This window comes from Leptonychotes weddellii, chromosome 9 (assembly GCF_054177405.1).
Source record: "Leptonychotes weddellii isolate Sample4059 chromosome 9, ASM5417740v2, whole genome shotgun sequence".
Classification (NCBI taxonomy): Eukaryota; Metazoa; Chordata; class Mammalia; order Carnivora; family Phocidae; genus Leptonychotes; species Leptonychotes weddellii.
Window position 1 is genome coordinate 96,113,617 of NC_138377.1, and position 16,501 is coordinate 96,130,117.

Below are 16,501 nucleotides of genomic sequence, written 5' to 3' on the forward strand. Positions count from 1 at the left end.
CGTCTAGGGTAAAATGGGACGGGTCCCCCGGCCCACCGCTGGTATCGCCTCAGGTCCCCGACTCTGGCCCCCTCCCAGGCTTGGGAGCCCCCCGACCGTGTGGGGGCGAGGAGGACGGTCCAGGCGTCAAGGGCAATGAGGACATTCAGGCCCGAAAAGGGGGTGGGCCAACTTCGCACCGTAGAACCTTTCTTCACCAAGGCCTCGTTTGCCGGCCGGGCAGCTTTGGAGGAGACACCCGGCTTAACCGTTCCTCCCGCTCGCACCCTCCCCCTCCCGGCCCAGTCTGCGGAGGCGCGCCTTCCTGCCCACCCCGAGTTCGGGGGCTGCTGCCGCGGGAGCGTTCCGCCTCGCGCCGGAGGCCCCCAGGCGTGGAGCTGCGAAGCCATCGGCAGCGTCTGGCGCTTCTGAGCTGTGGTGGGCGAGGACCTGCGGGTTTCCTCCAGCCGGGGAGGACGCAGAGCGGAGGCGGAGGCCGAGGCAGTTTTTAGGCCTTAGGCCCGGCGGGCCGGGGCTGGGGAGACGCGCCCAGCATTCGCCATCCCGGGCGCGTGCGGTCCTCTTGGGACCTCGCCGGCGACCCGTAGCTCGGGCACGCGCCTGTCGCAGCCCGCAGGAAGGAGGGGTCCGGCCTGAGGCCCGGGGCGGCGGCCGCCATGGAGATCCCCTCGGCCCAGGGCCGGCGCCTGGGGCCTCGGGGGCGGCCCTGACCGCCCTCCTCCCTGCCGAGGCCGGGTCGCGGACGTGCCCCCTGCGGCCTTCGGCCACCTCTGCGTCTCCGCCCTCCCCGGGCCGCGCTGCTGCGTGGGCGCGGCGGCGGCGACGGCGCCCTGTTGAATGGGCTGTGAGGGCCCAGGTTTGAAGCGCTGGCGAACGCGGCCTCCGGGGGCGCAAGGCAGCAGCAGCGGTGGCGACCAAACGGGTGTTGGAGTTGGCGGCGGCCATGGAGGGCCTGGCTGGCTATGTGTACAAGGCGGCCAGCGAGGGCAAGGTGCTGACCCTGGCCGCCTTGCTTCTCAACCGGTCTGAAAGCGACATCCGCTATCTGCTGGGCTATGTCAGCCAGCAGGGAGGGCAGCGCTCCACGCCCCTCATCATCGCGGCCCGCAATGGGCACGCCAAGGTGGTGCGCTTGCTGTTAGAACATTACCGGGTGCAGACTCAGCAGACTGGCACCGTCCGCTTCGACGGGTAGGTACACCCCAGCCCCTCTCCCACGAGCGCGGACCCACCACCTCACAGGTCCTCCCCTCCTTCCCTCTCTCTCCGTAGAGGTATCACTTCCCTTTTGTGCATCCTCCTGCCGCATGAATGCCCACTTCGTCTTCCAGGGCTAATACTTCATCCCGTGGTTTGCTGCTCAACCTCATCGGCCCCTACCCCTTATTCCCTCTATGGGTAAATAGCCACACCCTCTGTCTTGATATCTAATGGGTATTCTTCTTCACTGGAGGGTCCGTGAGCAAGTAGGTATGGAGGAGGTGCACCTTCCCAGATTTTACCTTTATCGGTATTGGGGGTTGTAAGCGAGATCAGAAATTAACGCGGTCAGCAGTTAACACTGAAAACCTCTGTTTGATGAGTTATTTGGTCACCCAATATTTACTCCTTCGAGTGAGTGGTCCCTTCAGACGGGTTTGCGGGGGCCTGAATGTCAAAATAAGCCCCTAGAACTCCAGCCTCTTGAGGGATTGTCACGCAGCCAGACATCCCTAGACATGATTCTGACTCTTCCACATAGCTTGGGGTAGATAGGTTGGCTGCAAAAATGGCCTGGACCTGGTATTGGAGATAATGCCATTGTTAATCCATGTTATCTTGTGATACTGTGGGGAAACTTGATAGTTTATGTTATTTCAGGTGGGGAGTTCAAAAATTCATATTGTCATAGTTAAAATTTGTTTTTTAGGTTTAATTATACATATTTTGGGGGTATGGTAATGTTTAACACAGAATTGTCAGGTTTGGCATCTTCTTTGCTGTGCTGGATTATTATAAAGTGTTTTTCAGATTACAAACTTCATTGATTGCATTTGTTTTTGTTGACTTTTGTGCCAGTACGTAAGCTGTTGTAGCATTTTCTTCTGTTTTTGGTAGATGTGGTCCAAGCATAAAGATATGTACCTTTAGTTTTGGGGATTGAAAACTGCTTGGTTAAAACCTCATTGAAAAAGCGCTTGGGCGCCTGGGTGGCTCAGTCGTTAAGCGTCTGCCTTCGGCTCAGGTCATGATCTCGGAGTCCTGGGATTGAGCCCCATGTCAGGCTCCCTGCTCAGCGGGGAGCCTGCTTCTCCCTCTCCCACTCCGCCTGCTTGTGTTCCCTCTCTCCTGTCTCTCTCTCTCTCTGTCAAATAAATAAATAAAATCTTTAAAAAAAAAAAAAAAAAAGAAAAAGCGCTTCTTGAAGATGACTAGGGCATTGTTGAATTTGGTTCTTTTTTAGGTTCAAATAATAAAACGATGAGAGGAAGATATTTTTAGATGAGAAGAAAATATTTTAGAGCATTACATTTTAATCAAACGATAGACCATGTTGGTGGTTAATCTCTGGTACCACCTCCTTAGACATCAAGGAGATGGTCTTTTTCCTGTTGATTAAAGATGGCAACCTGATTCATGTTGGCTTTCCCTTACTGGCTTCTGTGTCCTTTCTAGAACTCCCTGCATTCCCACAGCCTTTCCTATACCCAGACAAGGAGTGATACAGAATGACCCCTGAACTTCCAGCACCATTCCAGTTGTATAGGCACATGCATTCACTGAGATACAAATCTCAATAACAGCTTCTGGAAACATCGCAGCTAAGGAACTTGCTGAGGCCTTTTTGGATGAGGGGAGGATAGTGGTGAAAAAAAAAAAAAGTTTCCTAAAGCATTTGGAAAGGCTTTGCTTATTGCTGTCTTTTTTACCATCAAAGAGAAAGATCTTTTGAGATGGAATTAAAAGAACCTGAAATTACTAGAAAGGACTAGAAATACAGCATTGAGCCTGTATACTTGCCCAGTATTCTGGACTGGGCAGTGAAATTAAATGGTTCAGTAGGCAAACACTTACTGAACTCCTACTGTGTGCTGGGCTGTGTGGTAGGGATTGGGTATGCAGGGGTGAGTAACATACTGTTCCCACTGTGGAGGAAGACAGTTTAGCGGGGGAGACAGAGAAATAGATATATAAGATGAGTAACTGCAGATGCCATGCCATTTAGAGTTTTAGAAGTCTGTTGGATGAGTGAGGGAGTATGGGAAGAGGAATTGCTTAGCTTTGCCTGGGGGAATCAGGGAAGGCTCCCCTGGTGAGGTGATGCTTGAGTTTGGGTCTTAAAGGAAGTGAAGAAGGGGGTCAGGCAACAGCCTGGTGAACTTGCAGTGACAAGTGTTTCAGTGTGGTTGTAGGAAGGGATTTAAGCTGGGGAAATTAAGAAAGAGATTGTGGGAGACTGGAGAAAGGTGGAGGCCTTATTTTGATGATCGTTGTGTAAAATATCAATAGTCCCATTGGGGAGACTGCAATTGCAAATGGTTCAGTCATTTGAGATTTTGGCTGAGCATTCTTAAAACTATCCTTTTTGTTTCTGGATTATTACAATTATGCATTTATTATCTGCTGTGTAAAGGTAATGGAGAATTTTATTTATTAAATGCCTGTGATGGGCCTAGCCCTATTAGACCTTCTGTGGAGGATACAGAAAAAAATGTAAGGTTTTTGCTTTTTTTGAGGAGCTTGCCAATTAATTAACAAGGGAGAATTGAAGTTCATGGCCACCTTTCTGCTTAGTCAAACCACTGATATTTTGCAGTTTATTCCAGTCATTTTGGCATTTCAGAACTAGACAAAAAAGAGTGTTATTTGCAAATGTCATGATTTCACTTTGCACTCACTCCAGAGTTGTGAGAATATTGTGAAAATAATCTGAATGAGGTGTTAACAGTATGAGGCTCACTCACCTCTTGGGGGCTGGCATTTTGAGAGGTACTTAGCTAACTCCCCCGTTATTTTTTTATTTTTATTTTTTTTAAATCCCCCTTTAGATTCCCTCAGCACTTGAGAACCATGGCCAGGTGGGGAGTAACAGGTTCTCTGTGTGTGCTGAAGTAGATCAGTGTTTCCTAGTTTTTAGTCACCTGTGTACCATCGTCACAATTTTTTTTTTTTTTTTGAAGATTTTATTTATTTATTTGACAGAGACAGCGAGAGACGGAACGCAAGCAGGGGGAGTGGGAGAGGGAGAAGCAGGCTCTCCGCTGAGCAGGGAGCCCGATGCGGGGCTCAATCCCAGGACCCTGGGATCATGACCTGAGCCGAAGGCAGACGCTTAACGACTGAGCCACCCAGGTGCCCCCATCTTCACAATTTTTTGGTCAAATTATTGATTACTTTTCCTGTTTTTTGCCTAATATTAAAAAAAAAAGTTTCACTTCTTAGCTTCATCCTAAGCAACAGTTATCTGTATAATTATGGGTTTGATGTAGTATGATTTGTGTGTATATGTGTGTGTGAGAGAGACATTAAAATAAATAGCTTATTAGAAATTTTGTAAAAGTCTATGTTCTGCCTAAAAGTTTCTATAATACCTTAAACTCAAGTGGATTCATAACACATTCTCAAGGAAGAAGGGACTACCTACCTAGATCAAGCCCCATGGTGATATTTGAACCCTTGTTCATATTTTTAAGAGTAACATTTGAGATTATTTTACTTATGGCTTAATATGTGAAGACTAAAAGTGACAGACGAGGGGGCAAGAAAAATTACTTGAGTAGAAATGAAAGAACCTTTAGTTGGAGAATGGGAAACTGTCGAGAATGTTACAGAAATGGAACAGAAGAAAGGCGAGGTGTCCTGTGACTGTGGAATAGTGTGCTGGCCTGAGTTCCTAAGGCCTGACAGCTCTGTGCCGGAGTTTATGGGAGAACCCTTGTCCTAAAAGAGGTTTGCTGACAGGAGTGGGAAGGAGAACAGGACCTCTGGGAGTTCTGAGGCTTTTTGTTGAGTTCTCTTTTAAAGTTGGCACTAGTACTAATACTTTTAAGGTTCAGGCAGAGAACAGGCATGAGGGGCATATCATCATTTGGCTTCATTTAAAAGTCATTGCCACGCAGTATGTATTTCAAGAAACTACATTTGATCTAATAAATGATTTTAAGGACTTTGGTTAAAATAAAGTGTTGCTCATTTACATTTACATTTAATGATTTTTATTTCCATTTCAAATACTTGACCAGACATTTTTATTTTAAATTGAACCAGGAAATAGTTTGAGCTTAGTTTTGTGATCAGAAATGTTATCTTTTATTGTGAAATGTTTCCATCATCTAATGTGTACATTTTGTTTAAAAAGGTGAATATCAGGTTATGGTTTATTTTTATTTTATTTATTTATTTAATTAATTTTTAATGTAATCTCTACCCCCAACTTGGGACTCGAACTCACAACCCTGAGATACAGAGTCATACACTCCACAACTCAACCAAACAGGTGCCCCGGTTTCTTGATTCTTTTGTTGTTGTTGTTGTTTAAAGATTTTATTTATTTAAAGAGAGTGCGTAGGAGCTCGTTCTTGCTTGTTGGGGGGGAGGGGCAATGGGACAGGGGGAGACAGAGACTCTCAAGGTGACTCTGCACTGAGCCTGGAGCCCCAGGCAGGGCTCAGTCTCACCACCCTGAGATCAAGCCCTGCATGGGGCTCTCTGCTCAGTGGAGAGCCTGCTTCTCCCTCTCCCTCTGCCCATCTCCCCTCCCCTGCTCGTGCTTTCTCACTCTCTTGCTCTGTCTCAAATAAATAAATAAATAAAATCTTAAAAAAAAGTCATGCTTAACCAACTGATCCACCCAGGTGCCCCCCAGTTCCTTGATTTTTTAAAATGAAATACGTAATAGTTTGCATTGCAATTTTGGACCGAGTCTAGAAAGATCGTTGTTTTATAGTACTTCTCCCATAGGGACTAAGTACATATTGCATTAATTTTATCATATTTTTATATTCTGTTATAAATGTGTTTGGTATGTTGTTTTGAGGAAGTCTGTGCTCCTTATTTCAGCTGAAGTCTGTGGACAAAGGAATGTCGTAGATTTTAGGCTTATTCCCTTTAATTTGTTTAATGTTTTTGTTTAGATGTAGAAATTCAAAATTTGCTAAGGCTGATGTTTCTGAAGGACTAGTCATTTTCTAATACATTCTGCAGTGAATATTTTTGTCCTAAACTATTGTGCTCGCTTCGGCAGCACATATACTAAAATTTGTCCTAAACTATTTAAAAACTTTAATTGCCTCAATAAAAGTATATAATTGAAACTTTCTTGAGGCTCCTGTCATATCACTATATGGAAAAATGGAAATGATTAGGCTACACCACAAAAAGTATTAAACTGTACAAAGACCAAGTGAAATATATACTTGTAATTTAATTTTTACTCCTACATCATTAATTCTGGGAAATTTGAGGTGAGAAAAATACTTTAATCACTTATTGTCTCTTTTTTTCATCTTTAAAATGGGGGTCATATTTATCTTTTATGGTTATTGTGAGAGTTAAAAAGAATGTATGTGAATGCCTATTTTAATGTAAAATTTTTGAGTTTTGTATAGTTTGGGTTCATGTTCCTGGCATATAATAACTTCATATTTTTAAAGTGCAAGGAAACATTTAACTATGAAAATGTAACTATATATTACTATGTATTTTTGATAGATTACTATTAATTAGTTTGAAAAAATGCTTTTCATTTATTTTTTTGAAAAAGTGCTTTTTAAATTGAAACTGGATGACATGTATTATGTTTCCTTAATATATAGGGTACTATGTACTAAAGTACTTTTGTATTTTAATCTCATGTAAACCTTTTAAATTATATATCTGTAAAATGAGCATAATAATAGTGTCAGCCTCATAGGGTTATTGGGAGGAGGTTATTATGAGGATTAAGTGAGATACATTGCATATCGAGCGCAATGAATGCTTGGCACATTGAAGATACTTACTAGCTATTTGTGTTCATTTAAACTGTTTTTCTTTAATTGTTTTTCATTTTTGTTTTTAATTATGACTATTTTTAGTTAAGGTATAACATCTAGTAAAGGTGCATAAATTTTAAGTGTACGATGTGATAAAATTTTAATATGTTTACATCCATGTAAACACCTTCTAGATCAATATACAGAATATTTTTATCAGAGTTTCCCTTGTGCCCCTTCTCAGTCAGTTCCTCTCCGTTCCTTTCCCAGAAGTAATGATTATTCTGACTTCTATCACCATAGATTAGTTTTGTCTATACTTGAACTTCCTATAAAGGGAATCATACAGTGTGCTCTTTTCTGTCTGGCTTTTTTTTGCTTAACACATTGTCTATGAGATTCATCTGTGCAGTTGTGTGTATCAGTAGTTTTTTTTTTTTTATGCTTTGTAGTATTCCGTTGTATGAATATATGACAACTTATTTACCCTGTACACAGGTATTTTAGTTGTTTCCAGTGTTTAACTATTAACGGATAAAGCTGCTATGGACATTTTTATGTATACGTCTTCACTGGTGGGTGTTTGTGTTCACTTCTTGTCAATATATGTCCAAGAGTGGAATAGCTGGGTCATGGGGTTGGTGTATGTTTAACTTTCATAGTTATTGCTAAACCGTTTTCCTGAAAGTGGTTGAAACAAATTACATTCCTACCAGCAACGAGGGTTTGAGTTACTTCACATCCTGGCCAACACTTAGTATTGTCATGTCAGTCTTACTAATTTTAGCTATTCTGGTGGCTGTGTATTGGTAACTCATGATTTTAATTTGCCTTAAGTAGTTATCTTGAACATCTTTTCATATATTTATTGGTCACTTGAATATCTTTTGTGAAGTTTAGTTGTTTAGTCTTTTCACCCATTTTTTAGTGGGGTGGTTTGCCTTTTTCTTACTGATTTGTCAAATACATTTAATGTAAATGTCTTCTCCCAGTGAGTGGATTTCATATTCACTTTCTTCATAATATCTTTTGATGAATTGAAGTTCTTAATTTTAATGAAGTTCAATAAATCAACTATTTCTATGATTAGTGCTTTTTTTGCATTCTGTTTAAGAAATAATCATTAACTCCAAGGTCATGAAGATTGTCTACTTTTTTTTTTAAGTAATTCTTATGGTTTTGCTTTTCATATAGATCTATGCTACTTCCCTAATTTTTAAGCATAGTGTGCAGTTTGATGAATAATTTTCCTAAATATCCACCCATGAAGCCACTACCCATATCAAGATTTAGGACATTTCCAGTAGCTTTAAGCCTCTTCCCAGTTAGTCCTACACCCTTTCCTGTAGGTGACTCCATAGGTACTTGTTAGTGAGAAGGCTTTTGTGTCATTGTTTGAAACTGAAGAAGTAACTGCTTGAATTATTATAAAGTGGGTCTTTTGTTTTCAGCAAAAACAACAGACAGTGGTGTTTTGGGGGTGTTAATTGGGGTTAAACTATGATTATTTATATTCTACCAGGGGATTATACTCTTTCACTTCATGGGAGATATAGTTTGACCTGTGTTCTAACATTAGGTTGTATAGTGAGAAGCTCAGCAGTGAGATTTTGGTATGAATACTTAATTGCTCTAGTAAATATTGCTTTTGACTGACCTTTTTCCTTAATACTTGCAAGTATACTTATTTTAGTGGTTCACGCACAGTATATCTAAGTATCTGCAGCAAAAATCTACTTTTTTTTTTTTTTAATTTTTTTTTTTTTTAAGATTTTATTTATTTGCGAGAGAGAGAATGAGAGACAGAGAGCATGAGAGGGGGGAGGGTCAGAGGGAGAAGCAGACTCCCTGCTGAGCAGGGAGCCCGATGTGGGACTCGATCCTGGGACTCCAGGATCATGACCTGAGCCGAAGGCAGTCGCTTAACCAACTGAGCCACCCAGGCGCCCAGCAAAAATCTACTTTTTATGGACATTTATGGTCTGTACAAAGGTCTGATGGTCAGTAACAGGATAAACAATTGAAAAATTGAGGTTGGGGAAAAATGGAAGGTAGAAAGGTGGGAAAGATTGGCCTCCTAGCAAGAGTCTAATTCCTTTATAAGTAGCAAACCTAGTGCATATCGGACAGTAAGTGGTGACTGTGAGTGCAAACATGGCCCGAAGGTCAGGGAAGATGCCCACTTGGTTTTAGGAAAGTGCTAATTGTTTCCTCCTGTTAGTATTTTCCCGCAGTGGTTTAGCTGAAGAATGTACATAGACCCATAATACACACACACATCCATACATATTTTTAAGAGCTTTAAATAGGAGTAGAATGGATGGAGAAAAATACATTAATTGAAAGCGTATAAAAGTTTCACAAAGTGAATATATTTGTTTAATAAAGTTCCTTTTGTGCTTCCTCCCACTATCTACTCCCCTTAAAAGTAAACAGTATCCCAACTTCAACACTACAGATAGGTATGTAAATGTAGTAATATAATATGTACTATGTTCGGTTGACTGCTTTTGCTCAGCATCATGTTTATGTGATCCCTCCCTACTGTATGGAGCAGGCATTTTTTCATTCTCATGGCTGTAGTAGAGGTATGTTTGATTAGCTTAGATAATCTTAGGGGACAACTATCTGCATAAATACTTTTTTTCCTAAAGGAGTTTCTAAGACAGTGTTACTGTAGGGACTGGGGTAGCTTCCTTACTGGCCTATGGAGAGTAACTGGTACCTGGGGGATACTGGGAAGGAAGAACGTGTTTTTCTTTAAGAGCCAGTGCATCAGCTTGGCGGTAAAGAAGTTATGAACCTCCATGCATTTCCTCTGTGTTTTCTGAAATGTATTTACTTTTGCTGGTAGAAAGTTGGTGATTTTTTTTTTTTTTTTTGGATTATATACTATAGCAATAACAGTAATAGCTAATGTGTCTTGAGCTTCTGCTGGGTATAAGTACAATGCGGAGTGCTTTACTTAAGTGACCTGATTTTATTTTCACCCAAACTAATGTGTTCATGTTCCGCAGGTTGAGGTTTTGGTCAGTGCAAACGAATCCGTTCTTGACGCTTATGTTAGGGCGTGTGGCCTCTGTTCTCTAACTGTTCGTCCTTCTCGTGAATAGGTATGTCATTGACGGTGCCACCGCTCTTTGGTGTGCAGCAGGAGCCGGCCATTTTGAAGTCGTTAAGCTTCTAGTCAGCCACGGAGCCAACGTGAACCACACCACAGTAACCAACTCAACCCCCCTGCGGGCAGCGTGCTTTGACGGCAGACTGGACATTGTGAAATACTTGGTTGAAAATAATGCCAACATCAGCATTGCCAACAAATACGACAACACCTGCCTGATGATTGCCGCATATAAGGGCCACACGGACGTGGTCAGATACCTTTTAGAACAGCGTGCTGATCCCAACGCTAAAGCACACTGTGGAGCCACGGCACTGCACTTTGCAGCTGAAGCCGGGCACATCGATATCGTGAAAGAGCTGATAAAATGGCGTGCTGCCATAGTAGTGAACGGCCATGGGATGACGCCCTTAAAAGTAGCTGCCGAAAGCTGTAAAGCCGATGTCGTCGAACTGTTGCTCTCTCATGCTGATTGTGACCGAAGAAGTCGGATTGAAGCTTTGGAACTCTTGGGTGCCTCCTTTGCAAATGACCGTGAGAACTATGACATCATGAAGACGTACCACTATTTATATTTAGCCATGTTGGAGAGGTTTCAGGATGGTGATAACATTCTGGAGAAAGAGGTTCTTCCGCCAATCCATGCTTATGGGAATAGAACTGAGTGTAGAAATCCTCGGGAACTGGAATCCATTCGGCAAGACAGAGATGCTCTTCACATGGAAGGCCTTATAGTTCGGGAACGGATTTTAGGTGCTGACAATATTGATGTTTCCCATCCCATCATTTACAGGGGAGCTGTGTATGCAGATAACATGGAATTCGAACAGTGTATCAAGTTGTGGCTGCATGCCCTGCACCTGAGACAGAAAGGTAACAGGAATACCCACAAGGATCTTCTTCGATTTGCTCAAGTTTTCTCACAGATGATACATTTGAATGAAACTGTGAAGGCCCCAGACATAGAATGTGTTCTGAGATGCAGTGTTTTGGAAATAGAACAGAGTATGAACAGAGTAAAAAATATTCCAGATGCTGATGTCCACAACGCTATGGACAATTATGAATGTAATCTCTATACCTTTCTGTATTTAGTGTGCATCTCCACCAAAACCCAGTGCAGTGAAGAAGATCAGTGCAAAATTAACAAGCAGATCTACAACCTGATTCACCTTGATCCCAGAACTCGGGAAGGTTTCACCTTGCTGCATCTAGCTGTCAACTCGAATACCCCGGTTGATGATTTCCACACCAATGATGTCTGCAGCTTTCCAAATGCACTCGTCACAAAGCTGCTATTGGACTGTGGTGCTGAGGTGAATGCTGTAGACAATGAGGGGAACAGTGCCCTTCACATTATCGTTCAGTACAACAGGCCCATCAGTGATTTTTTAACCTTGCACTCTATCATCATTAGCCTGGTTGAAGCTGGCGCTCACACTGACATGACGAATAAACAGAATAAGACTCCACTAGACAAAAGTACCACTGGGGTATCTGAAATACTACTTAAAACTCAAATGAAGATGAGTCTCAAGTGCCTGGCTGCCCGAGCAGTTCGGGCTAATGACATTAACTACCAAGACCAGATCCCCAGAACTCTTGAAGAGTTTGTTGGATTTCATTAAGTGACTGGATATGTAAAATCGTTTAATGTGGTGCTAAAAAGTAAAGGACTTTAATCACAGACATTAGAATTATGTGTTCATAAATTCTACTTTTCTTTCCACTACCCATCCTCCCTGCCCATCGTTCCTTAGTTCTGTATTTGGTCTTTTTGCCTCATAACGGTTATTGATTTCAAATACACTTTAAACAAAGCCACATTGTTTAGGTGTAACTATAATCTAAGGTATCTGGATATTGGTCACTTAACTTTTTTTTCTTCTTCGTTTGTGTCTTTTTCTTTCTTATTGAAGTATAATTGAGATACGTTATATCAGTTTCAGGTGTACAACATAATGATTCGACATTTGTATTTTTTTTTTAAGGAATGAGTATAAAATATTTTGTTTATGTAACAAGGGACATTTATGATTTGAAGTTGATAATGTTTTAAAAAACTGCCTACAAAAAAGTATTTCTGTTAAGCCTGTGTCAGCGTGTTATCCTTGCAGCAGTTTTGAGGATCTCCTGAAGAAAAACAACTAAAAAGGACCATTAAAAGTAACGGGATACCCAGGTGTTCTGCACGTGCCAAACTGCTGCAGGTAGTTTTCGCTCTTCCAACATTTATGTGGAGTGATACAACACATTATAACATCAGGAGGATTTCGAAAAAATATAGCTGCAGATTAGTCTGAAAATGTGCTAATTTAATAATAGTTACACATTTGTTAAGTTAAATCCATTGAAATTGTTGCATTATGCTGGGTGGTATATACAAAGTAGTAATAATCTTAAAGCAGTTTTTCAGAGAGTATTGTTGGACTACTTGCCTTCAGGCTTAAATTCTAAAATTCTTTGAAGTCTGTTTTAATGTACTTTCTCTAAATTGCAGCAATCTGCATTTGACTCAGCTCACAGACATGTAAAAATTATGAATGCTGTGTTTTCTTATGAAACAAATTGTTATAATATAGTTATACGTTCTATTTTTGTCCCTTTCTCCCTTTCCTCCCGTGTGGTCTCTTTTAAAATTTGGAAACTGCTTTTCCAGAGGGCATTGTTTGTGTCCCCCTAATAAGGTGTTTTTGACGGATGAAAAGGAACCCAGGATATTTGTAATTTTTTCGCTTTCTTTACCTTGTCCCTTATAACTAGTAGGAAAATCACTAGTATGGTTTAGGAAATTAAATGGTTTTGATGATAAAAATAATTTGCAATGCTCCTTTGAAGGGTGTTTCTGTGAGAGGTGCAAGTTTTTCAAACACGAAATGTCACGGATCCTGATAGGCTATGCAGAGGTCTCTGTGTTTTTTCTGTTCTGTTTTAATGGTAGCATTTTAACTGTCAGACTAAAAGAGTATTCTGTGATTATCTTTTAAGCATCACAGAAAGTCAAGTAAAGGGTACACACCTAAGTAAAATTAGCTATATCTGTATTTTTCTCTCTAGTGCCAAATGAATGCCTTAGCTACTCATAGTGCATGGTACTGTAAGTGAAGACCTGCAGCTTTTTTTTCTTTAATGAAAAGCATTATGATTATGTAGTAACATCAGATATAAACTAAAAAAAAAAAAACAGAAACAACCCCCCCCCAAACTTGTATGGTTTCAGTGGTCATTTTATGTATGCGTATTGTTTTGTGAAGTATAAGAGAAGGGTTGCAGTTGGATCAGTAGTAATGACCAAGCCAAAATTAGCACCTAGGGCCTTAAATAAAATAGATACCGCACGAAATGAAATAGTTTGAAGGGTGGGAGGGAATGGCAGGTGGGAAGCTTAAAAACTTTTTCTCCCAAGAATGCAAGATACTTTTACAGCTACTGTAGTTACTCTTCATGTTCTTCTTGCTTCAGCTAGGAATGTTTTGATGGTAAATTCTGTCACGGTAATATGTTTCTGTTTTCCTAACCTGAGGTTTTTAGGATGGTTTAAAGGGAGGTGTTTGAATGAGGCCTAATTTGAAAATTACCGGCCTTGCTCCTCCTGGTATGAACCAAGGAAACACTGTACCTTGCTCTTGGCAGCTCTCATGGCCTGAAAGAGAAAATGCATGGCCTCAAGGTGAGTGAATCCCGCCTTTTCCACAGCTTAGATCAGACCCTGTGTTTTTCAGACTATGAGGCCCGCTTCTTTGATAGTCTGAGGAGTGGCTAGGATACTTGGTATTCAGTTGGTTCCATTATTAATGTATGATTTTTAAACACCAAGACTTAAAATATCAGATAATGTTGCATGTTTTAAAAACCATTTTCATCCCTTTGGCTACCCAGGACCAACGCTATTTTAGATATTGCTTATTTATAAAAATGAGGATAATGATTATATGTGCATATTCAGACATCAAAATTTAATGACAAGTGTTTTTGAGAAGGGATGAATGCTGGAGAAAGAACTGCTGATTGAAATGCTGACAGTTGGAGAAAGAATTTGAAGACGGTGGAATAAACTATGAACTCTGCTAATGGTAACAAATTTTTTTACTATAGTATAGTAGTACACTGTGCCCTCTATTGCTAAGGATCTAATTTTGTCTTGTAAAATAAATCCAAATATGTATTGTGAAACATCTGTATAAAACCATTCTTGAAACAAGTGATCTACATGCCTGTTTTTTATTTGTTTTGGTAGAATTATTTTAAATATGTTTAGCCAAATCCTTCCCAAGCTTAAGGTTTTTTTGTTTTGTTTTGTTTTGTGTGTGCGTGCGTGCGTGTGTGTGTTTCAAGGAAAATAAATCGGTAAGAAAGATAATAGTTCTGTATCTCTGCTCATTGAGAACTCTAGGCTGTCTCCATTTCCAGCCACTTTCTGTTTATTGTTGGCAGAAATATGCTTCGGATTGTAAGTCTTCCTTGATAATACAATTCAGTCAAAACTTCTTTGCCTTGCTCAGTCATTGTCCTACAAATTTGGCTGAACTAGAGGCCCAGGTGGATGAATACCTGGGCAAACCATGTGAAACTTAGGTGGGTTTTATGCTTTTAATGGAGTTGGTGAAATTGAACTCTTGAACTTAGCTATTTAACTCAAGGAAAAGGCAGCAAATCCATCCCCTCAATTGATAAAGAAGGGGGAAATTTTTGATGTAAGAACTCTGACACAACATAGTTTTCTTCAGTCTACCCTGGATGGCTCTAGCAGGCCACGGTCCAACTACCTTAAGGTTCTTTGCTGTGGGAACTTTAAACAAACCAACCAAAAAGTAAGCTTTGGTCTTGCTCATTTCTGGGAAGGGTTTTGTTGCGTTATACTGATAGTTGATTAATAACTGATAATTATGAGAAACTTAGGTACGATAGCACTGTCTGAAGTAACATGATTTGGGGGCAGCAGCTCCCTATCAACTCTGCATTTGGCAAGTGTTTTTAAAAATTCAGATCCCAAGGGAACAACACCCCGTCACCAGTCTCCACTGCAGTCTGAGGCAGCTACTTTATGGATAAGACCATTTTGGATTATACACGCAGAAGCATTTCTTTTTTGTAATGGGGCGGGGTGGGGAGTGAGTTCCTGGAGCTTGGGTTACAGTTTGCTGGGTTTAGAAGCAGCCAGTGATTGAACTAGTGAGTAGATGGATAAGAGTATAATAAAGGACTTGTTTTTATGGTAGCTTTTCTGTAAAAATCTTACATGTTCCTTTTTAGGCTAGCCAGGTATATCTACGTACAGATGACTATTCTGTTTTCCTCACTGACTATGCTGTAACATTAAAATGGATTAAAGAAAACAAAACTCTGCCTTTTGCTCTATGAAAAGTTACTAGTCCATAAGATGTTAAGCTCTGTGCTTATTCCTACTCTGAAAATGCACGGCTCTGCTCTGGATACCCTCTCTGGAAGGTTTTAGAAAGCTCCTGGTTATGTATGGCACATCGCAGGGCTTTCTCATACATTTCTGGCAGATTTGCCTGAATCCTCCGATGGCCTGGGTTGTATGTACAGCATCCCCTCTCCCAAATATGGGATCTGACATAAATACACTGATAGTGATGATAGATGTATTAATTTTTAAAACTGTAAAGTAAATGTGGTCTCTAGTCCTAGGTTTGTGGTGTGTTCATTTGTGTTAATGTGCAGGGAAGGGACACTGACTTGATGGTCATGGGGAGCGTATCTTGATATGTGGGCAGGGGTGAGTATTGCTAAATTATTAACAGCTTTTCATTTAGGGGTGAGTCATATGATGAGTGGCCTAATCAGAAAAATGAAGGAGCGAAGATGCAAGCTTTGCCAAGTGATAAAGTGAACAAGGTTTTGTATCTTTTTTTTATCAGGTGTTGTAAAATTTGTGCATGGCTTTTTTTGTTGTGGCTTATTAGTAATTGGTAGAGGAGAAAAGATGAGGAAAACCCCTCAGCTTTGCTAACCAATCTTTTCAGAGGTACATAGTTGGGGAGTAAAATCTGACTGGCCCTAATGTGTTGAAAAGATCCTATCCTTTATAATATTCACCCCATCCTGTAATCCTTCGTGTAGAAAAACGACCTTGTTGTATTCTAGTAATTCGCTGTGATTTATAACAAACCAGTGATGTCATTCTGTTGTGCACTTCTGTCAAACCATTTACGTGAATTTAATAAACATAGTAAACTTCCTGACTGCACCAGAGGTCTGTTAGTGATTTATATATTGCATGACATTTTCTATTTGAGTTTGACATGTAGAATCATTTTTAATTTCGTGGCAATTGACAGTCCTAATAGTCCAGCTAATTTGAAACTAACAATATTGCTGTGTAAAAGGAAAAAAATGGTGTTTATGTTCAGTAAATATTTGAAAAAAAGAAAAAAACCTGCCCTGAAGTTTGTGTCTTTATTGT

At 40.8% G+C, this 16,501-nt stretch overlaps 1 protein-coding gene across 1 annotated transcript; it reads left to right on the plus strand.

Moving 5' to 3' along the window:
- The first annotated feature begins 275 nt into the window (after positions 1 to 275).
- FEM1B (fem-1 homolog B) lies at positions 276 to 16,285 on the plus strand. Its single transcript, XM_006749197.3, has 2 exons — positions 276 to 1,191; positions 10,067 to 16,285. The coding sequence occupies exons 1-2, from the start codon at positions 944 to 946 to the stop codon at positions 11,700 to 11,702; spliced, it is 1,884 nt and encodes a 627-aa protein (XP_006749260.1). The 5' UTR covers positions 276 to 943; the 3' UTR covers positions 11,703 to 16,285.
- Positions 16,286 to 16,501: the final 216 nt, after the last annotated feature.